At 64.4% G+C, this 12,444-nt stretch overlaps 5 protein-coding genes across 5 annotated transcripts; 2 read left to right on the top strand and 3 right to left on the bottom strand.

Moving 5' to 3' along the window:
- Nucleotides 1-1,499: 1,499 nt before the first annotated feature.
- COLE_04798 (uncharacterized protein) lies at nucleotides 1,500-5,347 on the top strand (the record flags this gene model as incomplete). Its single annotated transcript, XM_018420265.1, has 2 exons — nucleotides 1,500-2,316; nucleotides 2,484-5,347. 2 exons carry the CDS (start codon nucleotides 1,500-1,502, stop codon nucleotides 5,345-5,347), a joined length of 3,681 nt encoding a protein of 1,226 aa, XP_018280896.1.
- A 106-nt stretch (nucleotides 5,348-5,453) lies between these two features.
- Nucleotides 5,454-6,157, bottom strand: COLE_04797 (uncharacterized protein; the record flags this gene model as incomplete). Its single annotated transcript, XM_018422434.2, has 3 exons — nucleotides 5,454-5,679; nucleotides 5,713-5,837; nucleotides 6,053-6,157. The coding sequence occupies 3 exons, from the start codon at nucleotides 6,155-6,157 to the stop codon at nucleotides 5,454-5,456; spliced, it is 456 nt and encodes a 151-aa protein (XP_018280897.1).
- Nucleotides 6,158-6,517: 360 nt separating this feature from the next.
- Nucleotides 6,518-9,302, bottom strand: COLE_04796 (uncharacterized protein; the record flags this gene model as incomplete). The annotated part of the gene is made up of 2 exons (XM_018425942.2): nucleotides 6,518-8,290; nucleotides 8,328-9,302. The coding sequence occupies 2 exons, from the start codon at nucleotides 9,300-9,302 to the stop codon at nucleotides 6,518-6,520; spliced, it is 2,748 nt and encodes a 915-aa protein (XP_018280898.1).
- Nucleotides 9,303-9,618: 316 nt separating this feature from the next.
- Nucleotides 9,619-10,256, top strand: COLE_04795 (uncharacterized protein; the record flags this gene model as incomplete). Its single annotated transcript, XM_018419741.2, has 2 exons — nucleotides 9,619-9,687; nucleotides 9,762-10,256. 2 exons carry the CDS (start codon nucleotides 9,619-9,621, stop codon nucleotides 10,254-10,256), a joined length of 564 nt encoding a protein of 187 aa, XP_018280899.1.
- A 591-nt stretch (nucleotides 10,257-10,847) lies between these two features.
- Nucleotides 10,848-11,747, bottom strand: COLE_04794 (uncharacterized protein; the record flags this gene model as incomplete). The annotated part of the gene is made up of 4 exons (XM_018419739.2): nucleotides 10,848-11,438; nucleotides 11,474-11,491; nucleotides 11,534-11,638; nucleotides 11,682-11,747. The coding sequence occupies 4 exons, from the start codon at nucleotides 11,745-11,747 to the stop codon at nucleotides 10,848-10,850; spliced, it is 780 nt and encodes a 259-aa protein (XP_018280900.1).
- Between the last annotated feature and the right edge of the window lie 697 nt (nucleotides 11,748-12,444).

The following is a 12,444-nucleotide window of genomic DNA, read 5'->3' as shown; positions in this document are numbered from 1 at the left end:
AAACGGCAAGTCGCGTGGCTTCGGCTACGTCGAGTTCGCGGACCTCGAGAGCTCGGCCAAGGCGTGCGCCGAGATGAACGGCGCCGAGATCGACGGCCGCTGGCTCAAGGTCAACTACGCCGTCAAGCGCGACCAGACGGCGTCGCGCGCCAAGGCGTTCAACGACAAGCAGTCGCCGCCTGCCGAGACGCTGTGGATCGGCTCGCTCTCGTTCGACATCACCGAGGACCAGGTGTACGAGGCGTTCGGGGAGCACGGAGACGTGCAGCGCGTCTCGCTGCCGACGGACCGCGACACCGGCGCCCCCAAGGGCTTTGGCTACGTGCAGTTTGCGAGCGTCGACGAAGCGACTGCCGCGCTCACTGCGCTCAACGGCGCCGAGCTCGCCGGCCGCCGCATCCGCATCGACTACGCCCCGCCCAAGGACACGAGCCGCGACAGCTTCGGCGGCGGCCGTGGCGGTGGCCGTGGCGGCTTTGGCGGGCGCGGCGGTGGCCGTGGCGGTGGCCGCGGCGGCTTTGGCGACCGTGATGGCGGGTACGGCGGGCGCGGCGGCGGCCGTGGCGGCTTTGGCGGTCGTGGCGGCGGCGGCCGCGGCCGCGGCGCGCCCCGTGGCGGCGCACGCACCGGCGGCATCGTCCAGCCCACCGGCACCAAGGTGTCGTTCGACTAGTCCATCATACCCATACCAAAAGGGCTGCCGAGTGTCTGTACTAGCTCTTGATGCGCGCCTGGCATAGACGTTTTTCTGTATGCATTGTGGTAATAGATCGCGACGCGGTGCGGGGCGCAAGTTGGCAGGAGGCAGGCTCCACTGTGCGCGTGCGTGTTAGGCTGCGACGACGCCCGCTATCAACCAGACGCGCCGGACGTCGCTCGCTTTGCTGCGCGCCAGCTCCATAAATACCCGCCTTGTCACGTGCCCGCCTATGTACACTGGCACATGCGGTGGATCGGAGGACATGTGAGCTGGCGCAGTCGATCGCAACGACGTCATTAGAGTGGACGTTTGGACTCTGCGCAGTCACCGCGTACCCCACTACGCCGCATAGCTCGGCACCGGCGCCGCCTCACGCCTCACTCGGGCCTGGGTGCGCCTCGGGCCTCGCCGCTGATGGTATGTAGCGGAGGGCAGCGGTGATTAGGCGATAGATAATAGCGGTGAGAGCAGAGTTGCAGCATCGTCATCACCTACAGAGGACATCCCACCCTCACAACCCCACCTAACACGCCGCCTCATATACGTCATGGCCCATCTCCCCTAGCCAAGCCCTCCGTCCTCCCATCTCTTCACAATGCGTCCACGATCCTCTTCCTCCTCAGCCTCCTCTCGTCTCCGTCGTTCTCCCTCTTGGCTAGCCTCTCTCAGACACAAGCGCACACCCTCCAACTCGACATCCTCCGCTAACCCCCACTCCCCGCCGTCAGCTTGGACAATGGACGCTGCAAACGGCACGACCAACGGCGCCGCCCCGCACAGAGGCACAAACTCGGAAAACATGCCTGGCGAGCACGACGCCGCAAAGGCCAACACTGCCGTCGCGTCCGGCGCGCCGCAGCACCACAGCGCGCAGAAGGGCGACGGCCGCGGCACGGCCGGCACGATTGACTCGCCCCGCGACGCTACCCAGACAGGTAGCTCGGGCACACCCGTCGTCGTGCCCTCTGCTGGCGCGCGCTCATCCTCGGGAGCCTCGGCGCCCGGCAGCCCCACGACGCCGGCGCGCGCGACCGCTCCCGGCCCCCCGTCGTACGCCACCCCCGCCTCGCCATCGGCTCGCTCGGCCACCTCTCCCACCTCCCCTTCCCGCTCCCACCTCTCGCCGACCGCAGCCTCGCCGACCGCACCCACCGGCCCCGAGCTCTCGCGCCAGCGCTCCCCTGTCCCCGAGTTTCCCAAGCTGCCCGCTGCCCCGCCCCCGAAAGTCTACGGCATGGGGTACTCAAACTTCCGCCGCGTCCCCAAGGCCCAGGACTACGCCGGCATCAAGCAGGAGCACGAGAAGCAGGCAGACGAGTACGACCGCATCCTCCAGGAGCGCGAGGCCGCGCTGCGCGCCAACGGCGAGCTCGCGCACTCGAGCGGCAGCCTCACCCCAGAGGCGGCGCCCGTCGACGACGCCGTCGCCGAGCCTGGCGGCGGCGAGAAGACCTCGGCGAACATGGGCGCCAACGAGAAGGCGCGCCTTATGGAGCAGATGAATGCCAACCAGGAGAAACCAACCGAGCGCTTCAAGAAGCGCAGCAAGGGCGAGCGCCGCGTCCGCGATCCTATCACCGGCAAAGCGATCGTCGTCAAGGACGCCGACCCCAAGGGTGAGTACCAACGCGCTGTTCTGCAGCTGCTGGGATACCCTCGGCACCTTCCTCGCGAGCTTCTGCACTCCTCTTGGGTGCACTACTGGCTCTCACACCACTCCCGTTTCTCCTCTCTCGCTGCGCTCTCACCGCGGCGATGGTAGTACGCCTGCTGACCCTCGCAGACTTTGACTCGTCCCACACCCGGATCATGGGCACCAATGTGCTCTACTACGACTTCCCACCGCCTGCGCCAAAGGGCCTCACCGACATTCTCGGCTATATCGAATCCGCTGAGAAGCTCGTCGCCGCCGGCTTCGTCGTCCTCTGGATCCTCGTGTCGTGGGGCAGCTCGTGGTGGGGCTTCTGCTTCCGGTCGGCCGTCGTCGGAGGCGCTGGCGTCGCCGTCACATCCTTCATGTCCATTAACCGCAAGAAGATGGAGAAGGAGGTCATGGCCATCCGCCAGGACCAGCACCGCACGCGCGGCAACGCCATGGTGCCCCCCACGCCCGAAAGCGTCGAGTGGCTCAACCACCTCGTCCAACTCGTCTGGGGCCTGATCGACAACACCATGTTCATCCCGCTTGCCGACACGGTCGAAGACATTCTCCAGCAGTCGCTTCCGGGCTTTGTCGACTCCGTGCGCATCACCGATGTCGACCAGGGCTCGAACGCCCTGCGCATCACCAGCATCCGTGCACTCCCCGACCAGCCCGGAGACAAGGGGTACCCGAAGAAGGATTGGATCGACGACGGCCAGGACGTCAAGCTCAAGGACACGACTGGCAAAGAGATCGAGGAGGACCAGGCGGGTGACTACTACAACTTTGAGGCAGCATTCGCCTACTCGGCGCTTCCCGGCCAGAAGGACCGATCCAAGAACATCCACATGCTCATCCAGTTCTTCCTCGGCATGAACGACTGGTTCCACATCCCCATCCCTATCTGGATCCAGATCGAACAGATCTTCGGCATTATCCGCCTCCGTGTGCAGTTCATCCCCGACCCGCCGTTCGTGCGCAACGTAACCTTTGCCCTCTGCGGCGTCCCCTCCGTCGAGGTCTCGGCCATCCCCATGTCGCGTCACCTGCCCAATGTTCTAGACCTTCCCCTTATCTCGTCTTTCGTCAAAGACGGCATTGCTGCCGGCACGGCCGAGTTGTCCGTGCCCAAGTCGATGACGCTCAACATCAAGGAGATGCTCAGCGGCACTGTCGGCGACACGCACGCCATGGGCGTCTTCGTCATCGCCGTGCACTACTGCGAGGACCTCTCGGCTCAGGACAGCAACGGCTTCTCGGACCCCTACATTGTCCTTGCGTACGCCAAGTACGGCCGCCCGCTGTACTCGACCCGCATCATCCTGCAGGACCTCAACCCTGTGTACGAGGAGACAGCGTTCCTGCTTGTGTCGATGGATGAGGTGCGCAGCCAGGAGGAGCTTGTAGCTATGCTCTGGGACAGCGACAACATGAGCGCCGACGACCTCGTCGGTCGTGTCCAGATCCCCATTGAGGAGCTCATGGCCAAGCCCAACAAGATGTACCGCCGCGAAGACAGTCTCAAGGGCTTTGAGGACGGCAACGAGATGCCTGGCAAGCTCGTGTGGTCGATCGGCTACTTTGACCGTGTCCCGCTCGACAAGAAGTACGAGCGCCTGCCTACGATCGAGGAGGCCAAGGCGCAGCCCGCGCCCGTGTCCGCGCCGTCCAAGGAGATGCTCCCCGGCGATGCGGCACCCAACCCCGCGCGCGACTTCATGCCGCCCGAGGCGCCGACGCTCGACAAGACGCGTCCAGACCCGGAGTGGAACAGCGGCATTCTCTCCATCATTCTCCACCAGGTTACCAACCTCGAGCGTCAGCACCTAGAGGGCAAGAGTGGCAAGGACCGCGAGGGCGAGGCCGGGCAGGACACGGATGACCCGAGCGAGCAGACCGAGAACCTGCCGAGTGGTTACGGCGAGTTTATTGTCAACGACTCACTCGTGTACCGCACGCGCGTCAAGCAATACAGCGTCAACCCGTACTTTGAGGCGGGTACTGAGGTGTTTATCCGCGACTTCCGCACCACTGAGGTGCGCGTTGTAATCCGTGACTCGCGCCTGCGCGAGTCCGACCCGATCATGGGCATCGTGACCGTCAACCTCGCTGATGTGTTCGCCGACTGCTCCAGCATCAAGAAAATGTATCCGATCCAGGAGGGCGTGGGCTTTGGCAAGGCCAACATCTCGTTCGCGTTCCGTGGCATCAAGGCGACACTGCCCGACCGCCTGCGAGGGTGGGACACGGGCACCCTTACGATCAGCCGCGTGCGGCTGTGCGGTGACCCGGCCAAGCGGGACGTATGGGAGGCGCGCGAAGTAAATCTCAAGGTGGAGACGAACGAGAGCACAGAGAAAATGCGCAAGCGCGAAGCGCAAGACGAAGGCGGCGAGATCGTCTGGGACATTGAGCCGCTCTACATGCCCATCTACAACCGGTACCAGGCGCACGTGTGGTTCAAGTTCGGCTCGACGGGCCTCGGCAAGGTCATTGGCAAGGGCAAGCCCGAGGCGATGGCCGTGCTGTGGCTGCAAGACCTGACGGACCTGCAGGACGCCGAGGTCGAGCTGCCCGTCATCGTGTCGGACGACATGAAGCAGCTGCAGCAGAACGTGATCAACGACCAGACGCTGCGGACGCACAAGTTTGAGGTTGTCGGCACGATCAAGGCGCGCATGGAGTTCACGCCGGGGCTCGACCTGCACCACGAAAACCTCCGGCTGTCGCAGGGCCGCCGGCACGCATTCCAGGCGTGGATGGCTGTCGAGGGCGAAAGCGAGATCGCGTACCGCCAGCAGGCGTTTGACGACGACGGCGTGATTGACCGCTCGGAGAAGCGCGAGATGAAGAAGCTGCACCGCCGGCAGCTCGAGAGCCGCGGCCGCGGCATGGCGCAGGTTGGCGCGTACCGCAGTGCCAAGTGGATCGGGCGGGGTGTGATGGACCGGCTGCCGGGCAAGAAGAAGACACGCGAGCGTGAGTGCAACGAGAGGCGGAGCTGACAGCAGCGACGATCCAGACCGAGGCGTAGTCCAGACCGAGGCGTAGCAGCGTAGCAGCGCAGCAGCGTAGTGTAGCGTAGCGAGTAAATACATACATGCATGAGTATCAGTAGTCGTCCATCATATCCTCGATCTCGGCGTCTACGTCGCGCGCCTCGTCGTCGCTGCTCCGCTCGTCGCGTTCTTGACGATCCTCTCGTTTCTCGCGCTCTTGACGTTCCTCCCGCTCCTCTCGCGCTTCGCGCTCGGCAAGCTTGCCGCGCTGCTGGCCATTCGTCTCGGGCGCCCGCGGCCGGCCCACGTCGGCAGGGTAATGCGTGGCATTCTGCACGCTGCCGTCAGCCTTGGACGGGGACGTGTCGCACAGCGGCGTCCAGCTCGCGCCCTCGGGCACGAGGACGGGCGGCGGCGGCCGCCCGTGCTGCGCCATGTACGCGTCGTAGATCCGGCGTTGGATCTGGTAGACCCGGAGAGCGAGGAGGTTTGATTCCTGGTGTCAGCGGACGAGCCGCGCAGCGGCGAGGCGCGAGGGCTACGAGCGCAGCGAGTGCCGAGTCGTTGCGGGTCCGAGTCGTTGCGGGTCCGAGTCGTTGCGGGTCCGAGTCGTTGCGGTGCGGCCGCGGGTGCAGTGTGCGGCTGCACAGCGGCGGCACGAGCCGGAGAGGCAGCAGTGTGGGAGACTAGAAAAAGCGCTGCGAGACTCACATCCGACAAGTCGTTGACCATGTCCTTCAGCGCGCGGTAGCGGCGGCGGTAGCGCGTGTCGTCGCCCGAGAGGACGGGCATGATCTTTGGGTTGTGGCGGTTCATTGTGCGGAGGGAGGGGAAAGGCGGGGGGTGGGTGAGGATGGCCGGGGTGGTCGTTGGACGGACGAGAGGAGAGCTGGTGGTGCGACTTAGACACGCTGGCGCGCGTGATGGTGTGCAGATTTGTGGAGGAAGAGACGAGGCGGGACCAAGAGAAGTGGGAGATTGAGACGTCAAGGTGCGAGATTGAATGAGAGTGGCACTGTTGGTGACATAAGGAGAGTGGAGGTCGACTGCATCCTGACTGCAGTTTCCACTTCGGACCTTATCCCCATCACGTGCACACTTCGTACGTCCGTCGTAACATAGTTACATGTACACTACTCTACAGCGCTGGTGCGCACATGCTACTCTACTACTCCCCTACGTCCGGAACCGGCCGTCGGCCTCAGCCTGCTGGTCCTCAGCGAGCATGCGCTCGCGCTTGGTCTCCGCGCGCTCCGCCGCGATCACTGCGGCGATGTTGCCCTCGGGCGTGTCCGAGAACGGTGCGCTCGTCTCCGCTGCCGCCGCGGCAGCGGGCGCCGCCGGCTCGGTCTGCACGCGTCGCCGGCGCCGGCGGCGCGGCAGAGTCTGCTGCACGGGCATCGGGCGCGTGTCCAGGTCCATCGCTACATTCGTAGACGCTTGGAACGCCTCGATCCACTGTACGCACTGCCGCGCCGTGTCGGTCTGGAGCATAAACTGTTGCCCCTCGGCGCGCACGCGTACGCAGTGCAGCCGCTTCTTGTAGTCGGCAGCAAGGCCAGACTCGGCTCCGTGCATGCTGTACACGTGCAGAAGCTGGTTGTGCGCAAAGGGCATGTGCGAGGCGATGGGCGCCGAGGCCGTAGACGAAGCGACCGAGTCAGCACTGCTGCTCTGCCGCCGCTTCGGGATCTCGAAAAGCGTGGGGTCCTTGCCGCCGGCACCTTCGCGGCGCGGAGGCGTAGAGCTCCCAATCGTGCCCCTGCGCGCATTCGATATCGCCGTTGCGATCACGTTGATACGCGGAGCACCCTCTTGCCCGACTGTTGCGCGACGCGCCTGCTTGATTGCCTGCACTGGGTTCGGCGTCGAAACAGACGCGCGGTGGTGGTCCGGAGCAAGGTGTACATGCAGGTACTCCTGCGACTCGGTCTCATCCGCCGTGAGGTACGGCTCGCCCATGCGCAGCGGCACTTTGGTGGGGTCAAACTTGTACACGAACAGTGCTGTGCCGTGAAGCACAAAGTAATGCTTCTTCCATCCGCGGTCACGCGCTTGGACACCGGGCTGGACAAACTCCATCTTGCGAGAGAGCGTGCCCTCAATGTGCACACCGCACCAATAAGGTGGAAGGCGCTCGCAACCTTCCTCCTCACGCGGCCTGACAGCTGGCCCGTCACGCCCCATCCGAACCGACTCGTACCGAGGAGGTGCTGGATCGGCGTCGCCCGCAGACAACCGACGCTTGAGTGGTGGTGGCGACGTAACACCCCATGGCGTAGTCGGAGGGTGCGCCCAATCGCGATCAAGTGCGGGCGTAGTAGTCGGGAGCTCGTCGACGGTCTGCAGAGCCTCGGGGGACTCTGTTGCCGGCGCAACGGTGCGCTCGGCGTGCGGCGTTGACAAGTTGATCATGGACTGGGAAGTCTGGGTGTACAGCACCGGCCGTCTTGGGGCTGATGGTGGCGTTGCAGGAGAAGGGGTAGCGATCGACGTCAAGGCGACTGAGCCCGAGGCGTTGTCATCCACCGACGCGGAATCAAGACTATCGCCCTCCAGGCTCGAAGCGTCATCCTCTACCTCGGGATGGCTTGTGCCCGACGATTGCACCGAGTGCAGCCCGAGCGAGCTTGGCGTGTCGTCGGGGCCGGAAGGCAGACGGTCGTGGTCAAAGAAGCCGTGAGGACGTTGCGAGGGTGGTGACCCAAGCGAAGAAGTCGTCCTCGAGCCCGGCAGAGGTGTGCCAGAGCGCGATTCCTCGGTTACGGGGTCCATCACAAGATTCCTTCCGCTCCTGTTAACATAAGCCGACTGAGCGGGTGGTGGAGCCTGGGCGAGGGGCGGGGCGGTGCCGCCATGCCCATCGGCCGAGTCATCCTCGTCATCTTCTTCTTCCTCCTCTTCTGGCTCAACCGGTGGCTGATGACTTGGAACGCGGAGCATGACCGGCTGGGGGTTAGTGGCTCCCCTGAGCAGCACGACTCACCATTGTTTTTGTCGCTCGGCGGACCTCGGCGTCGGTCAACTCCTTACTGTTGTTGCGGGACGGGGTAGCAAGATGTGGGAAGGGGAAGCCGCCAGAGGTTGAGGCTCGTGAGTTGACTCTTGAGAGAGCAGGGGAGTGAGGGCCGCCCTGGAGCGCGAGGGCACCCCAGCCTGGCGAGCAACCTCCGCCGTTGAGCGAGGGCAATCTGGCGATGGGGATGGGCATCGGGGGTGAATGAAGGATCGCGGCCATGCGCAGAGGGGAACCGACGCTATGCGCTGAGACGGCCGACATGGCCGAGACAGCCGAACTCCGTCTGCGGGCCATGGCCAGAGCCACTGCGTCGCTTCCGATGCGGGCGTCGTAGGCCGGCGACGACGGTTCGGGCGTTGCAAAGTGTAGTTCAGGTGACGGAGGGGCGGAGGCATGGGGCGTGTGGAATGGAGATGATGAGGGAGAAGCGACGTTGGTGTCGATTGTCAATGGTGGGCGGGTGGGTGACGGCGCCGAAGTGGCTTTAGGTGGGCGGGTGGTGGCAGGAGATGGGGTAAGGGATGCGGGGTTCTGGGGGGGTGTGGCGGGGCATGCGAAGCGGGGTTCGGGATGAGTGTGATTGTCAGCGAGCATGGTTGTGGTTGGGTTGTGGACGACGGCCTCTGGCTCGGGCTCGGAGAGGGGCGTGAGCTCGCTTGGCGGGGTGGTGCTAGCACTACCGCTGTCAGGCTTATGTGCGAGGGCCGGCGGTTCGGAATGCGCCTTTGCTGGATCTGGCGTGGGCAGTCGCACGCTCTGCGGACGGCTGTCGTCACCGCCGAGTCGGAGACTGAGGCGCGACCCGCGGTGCAGCAGTGTGCGGAGCTTGTGCAGTGCGAGTGGTTCGACGGTCACTTCGACGTTTGGGGGAGTTCCGAGTGGTGTGGTGGCGCCGGGTGTGGAGATGGTACTCCGCCGTTTCTGGCGGAAGAGGGAGGGCATGGTGGTATGGTGGCGGGGATGCCTGGCCGGGAGTGCCGGCGTTGACGTGCCCGTATGCAAGAGATATAACTGCGAGTTGGACGAGGAGGAGGATGGGCTGCGAGGGCGTGAGTGAGTGTCAGCCGGGGGGATGACCGAGGCCGAGGGGAGGGCAGGAGGGCAGGAGGGTGAGGGTGGAGGGTGGAGTGGGGCCTGGAGAGCGGGGGGTGGGGGGGCGAAGGGGTACGGAGTGACGAAGGGGACAAAGCGAAGACGACGACGACGACGAGGAGGACGGCGACGATGATGAGGGGGACTGGGAGATGGCAAAAGAGAGATGGAGATGTTGATGGCGACGACAAGAGCGACGAGGTGGGCCATGGGCCACTCGCAAAGCGCAGTCGGGGTGAGTGGACTGGAGGAAGGTGGCTGCGTGCGTCGCCCAGCCTAATGACGTCTGCCAACTAACTCTAACCCCAGAATAATCAGGGTTCTCTAATCCCCTCTGCGCTCTCTTTCTCTCTCGTCTCATCTCATCTCATCCTCCTCAGCTCCTCTCTTTCTCATCTGCATGCGTATCCGTTCTCCATTCTCGGCTCTCCATCTCTCCGCCCGATCAACCTCGCATGCGTCGATCTATTCACTTGCCGGCCGCGCCCCGCCGCGAGCTGGCCAGGCGCGAGGCAATCCACGAGTGCCAGGGTCCGCCCCGCCTCCGCCCCGCCTCCGCCTCCGCCTCCGCCGCCGATTGTCCCAGGCAGGCCTCGCCGTAAGCGAGCCGCGTGCTCTCACTGCAGAGCTGCTATTCTACCTACCTGCTGCGCGCCGCGGCCACTTCCAGTTCTGGGACGCAGCTCGGAAGCATCACATGTGCAGACATGCAGATCCATCGCAGATCCATCGCATCGTGTATATCTATCAACACAAGATTTCTCTTCATGCCCTCCACAAATGTATTCCGGCCGTCCCCTCTAACACCTCAGCAGCGCCAAGTTTGGCACTGCACTAGAACCGGCACTAGCGGTGTTTGCTTGCATGCTTGCATATCTGCTTGACGGCGACCACGGGCGACACGGGTACGCACACTCAGCCGTTCATGCTTTTGCCGCGCCCGTCATCCCGAGCAGCAATAGCCCGCACATGCAAAACCCGCAGCACCAAAGCCGCCATGGCCCGCGCACCCACGCACGCCGCCCACGTCATGCCTCCCTACACTTGCCGTACGCTGTTTGTCCGTCCGGGTGTGCCCTCATTTCCGCACATGAACGGCGTTACCATTCCATCCTTATCAGCTGCACAAGTTTGCATTGCCTGGGCTCTTATAGGTCGCTACATAATACGTGTACCTGGGAACCATCACCGGTACGACGAATACCGTGTGCCCGCCGACGGGGGGAGCGGCACGCGGCGCGCCCCGCCCAGCGTGCTGGCGCTCGGGGCGTACGTGGTGTTCCGGCTCGCCGGGAGCGGAATCGCGCGTGGGTCGATGAGCGGCGTCTCGCCGCGATTCTTGAGAATCGAGCGGGGACGCGGCCGCTCCTCGTCCGAACACGACTGGTGTGAGCATCATGCCCGATCGTGGAATGTGCAGATATGATAAGCTGTGCGACAATTCAGAGTCCCAGACGATGTTTCCACCGGACGCTGCTCGGACCCGAACCTCGGCCGTAATGACACGAGGCCAAGTATAGACCTTCGAAACAGTCGCAACGCCCAATCTGACTCTTGACTCACCTCGACTGCTGTGCGCTGCGACTGATTCGACGGGACAGGCCGGTCGTGCCCATATATCGTGGCCGTGACGTACGATGCCCCCGGTGTCCGAGGCCGTGGATGTTGCGGCGCGGTGTAAGTCGTCCCATGCGAAGATGGGAGGGGCACGCCCGCGGCCTGCGCGACAGAGTTGGCGTACACTGATGCCGGGATCGGAGCGGAGCGGACGTATGCTGACTCGGGCTGACTCTGACTACGCCGCGAGGGCGAGGGCGAGGGCGAGGGCGCAGGCGAAGGGCCGCGAGTAGGCACTGTGGGTGCCCGCGGGGCTGGCGACGGAGCTCGGCTCCGCTGAGCTTGAGCAGGGACAGGGGACGGCATGCTTGAACGCACGCCTGACGCGTTGCTGACGCGTCGAGAGTCCAGAGGCGTCTTTGTGCTTGACTGACGTCAGCTTCACTGTTGGAAGCGCAGCTCACGGGTGGTTGCACAGTAATCTTCAGTCAGCTCGTCATGTGCGCAGACTTGAGCAGACTCACCGTTGGCGGGCGATGATAGTTGCGATCTGACAGCTCCGGAGCTGCGCCACCGACGCTGATGCCCAGCGCCGGTATCGGGTGTGGAGATCTGGCCGGGCTCGGCGCCTGTAGTTAGATCCAGCCTGCGTCGCTCTATCTCGCCACCCACCACCCCGTCATGCGTTGTGCTCCTTGCCTTTCCTCCCTCCCTATCTTCCCTCCTCCTCCATCGCATGACAGCTCAAGCGGCCCCTCAGCCCAGCGTGCATCTTCCACGGTCACGCACCGATGGCCCCACGCTCCGTGCTGGCGTACGTGGTTCCTCACTGATCCGGCTGAGGTCGTCCCGGATGTTCATGGAGCGCGACGGCGCGCGACGCGACGGCACTGCTGACGGCTCAGAGTCAGATCTGGGGTCAGCTTGTCCGCAGTAGCAGCTCACGGAGGCAGTTGCACCGCTGCAGCAGCGGCCAGGTCATCGCTTCCCCCCGCAAAGCTCCGCTTCACGCGCTCGGCTTGCTCCTTGAACGCCTTCAAGGCCATGACGTCGAAGTCGTCGTAGTTGGGGTCTGACCCGTGCCAGACGGGATACTTGCTGTCTTTGTGCGGGCCTCTGCTGCCCAGCACCGATGCGGCGGTGAGCTCGATCGGGTGGCTGACGCTGCGTGTGTGAGTGCGTGCGGGGTCGGGGAGGGGTTTGTTAACCTCCACAACGCTGTGCTGTGAGCGGTGAGTAGGAAAAGGCCGCTGCGACGCTTGGGATGGCGCGGGAGGAACCCGTGGGATCGGGGTGCCGCCTTCACACCGGTCGAGGAAGGACTCGGCGACATGTCGCTGCCGGCTCGTGCACTGCGACGTTTGTGACGTGGGGAGTGGAACGGCGTACGGGTCAACAGAGCCTGCAGAGCGCTGTGAGCGCGCCGGTACAGTCG

This window comes from Cutaneotrichosporon oleaginosum (genome assembly GCF_008065305.1).
Source record: "Cutaneotrichosporon oleaginosum strain ATCC 20508 chromosome Unknown ATCC20508_contig04, whole genome shotgun sequence".
Classification (NCBI taxonomy): domain Eukaryota; kingdom Fungi; phylum Basidiomycota; class Tremellomycetes; order Trichosporonales; family Trichosporonaceae; genus Cutaneotrichosporon; species Cutaneotrichosporon oleaginosum.
The sequence above is the reverse complement of the archived record's forward strand: the minus strand, read 5'-3'. Positions and strand labels throughout refer to the sequence as shown.